We start from the raw sequence: 1191 nt of genomic DNA on the forward strand, positions 1-1191 counted from the left end.
TCCTGGACAGGTTCCTGGACAGGCTCCTGAACAGGTTCCTGGACAGGCTCCTGGACAGGTTCCTGAACAGGTTCCTGGACAGGCTCCTGAACAGGCTCCTGGACAGGCACCTGGACAGGCTCCTGGACAGGTTCCTGGACAGGCTCCTGAACAGGTTCCTGAACAGGTTCCTGGACAGGTTCCTGGACAGGCTCCTGAACAGGTTCCTGGACAGGCTCCTGGACAGGCTCCTGGACAGGCTCCTGGACAGGCTCCTGGACAGGTTCCTGGACAGGCTCCTGAACAGGTCGACACTAACTCACCTGTGAGATTAACTTCACTTTCTGTTTCTTTTCACAATAAGAGCTGGTTTTGTATTCTATCCAGACTTCAGTAAAAAGTCTGATGGGACGCTGTCTGAAAGTGAGTTTGAAATGGGCAGAGCCTGTCATTTGATTGGCTGAGCCAACAACCAATCAATTCCTCCAGGAAAGATCAAATTTTAAATGTTTTTATTTTTTTATCCTGAATTATAAACTTGTTTTTTTATTTCCATCAAAGTTTACACAATTAAAAGAGAAAAGAAACTGTTAGTGTTTTTATATTCAATGTTATTGTTCGTGTTTCATTTTTTATTATTTCTATATCTTTATTATGTTTTTAGTCCATATAAGGACTTCCTGTGAACGCACAAATAAAAAACTCATTCAGGTATTTGTTTTTCTTCTTCTGCTACACTAATACTCAGATTACTCTTCAGCTGAATACTCAGATTACTCTGAGTACTCAGACAGTCCGGCTTCAGAACCGAGCCGTGACCCAAATGAGGAAGATGTTAAATTTGTTTGATCACATTTTTAAGTTTAACGATGAACCGAAACAATCAGAGAGACTTTAAACTTCAAAATATAAATTAATCCGTTCTGTTGGCGCTTAAACAAACAAAAACAAAGACCGGAACCGGAAACCCGGAGCCGGAATCACAAGAAGAAGCTAACGGAGGCTAACAGGTTAGCTTCGCCGCGAAACCAGCTCCGATTCTAGTTCGGATCTTATCTGAAGGTAGGTGTGCTCACGAGATGTTCGGAGGGATTTTCTCCTGAGGTCTGAGGGAGAACCTGCAGGAGTTTATTTTAAGTTTTGAATCTCAGTGGGAAACTGTCAGATGTCCTCAGATTTTCAAAAGTTTTTCTGTGCTTAGAATAATGTTAA

At 42.3% G+C, this 1191-nt stretch overlaps 1 protein-coding gene across 1 annotated transcript in view; it reads left to right on the forward strand.

The window, feature by feature from the left end:
- The window catches only part of LOC108229459 (skin secretory protein xP2-like), a gene marked incomplete at its 5' end in the record, with an annotated part of 1358 nt that extends 1050 nt beyond the window's left edge, over positions 1 to 308 (forward strand). Inside the window, one exon of the mRNA XM_037974523.1 lies at positions 11 to 308. Within this exon, the coding sequence (XP_037830451.1) occupies positions 11 to 308 (298 nt within the window). The remainder of the gene's footprint in view (positions 1 to 10) is intronic.
- Positions 309 to 1191: the final 883 nt, after the last annotated feature.

This window comes from Kryptolebias marmoratus, unplaced genomic scaffold, assembly GCF_001649575.2.
Source record: "Kryptolebias marmoratus isolate JLee-2015 unplaced genomic scaffold, ASM164957v2 Scaffold177, whole genome shotgun sequence".
In the NCBI taxonomy this organism is placed as follows: domain Eukaryota; kingdom Metazoa; phylum Chordata; class Actinopteri; order Cyprinodontiformes; family Rivulidae; genus Kryptolebias; species Kryptolebias marmoratus.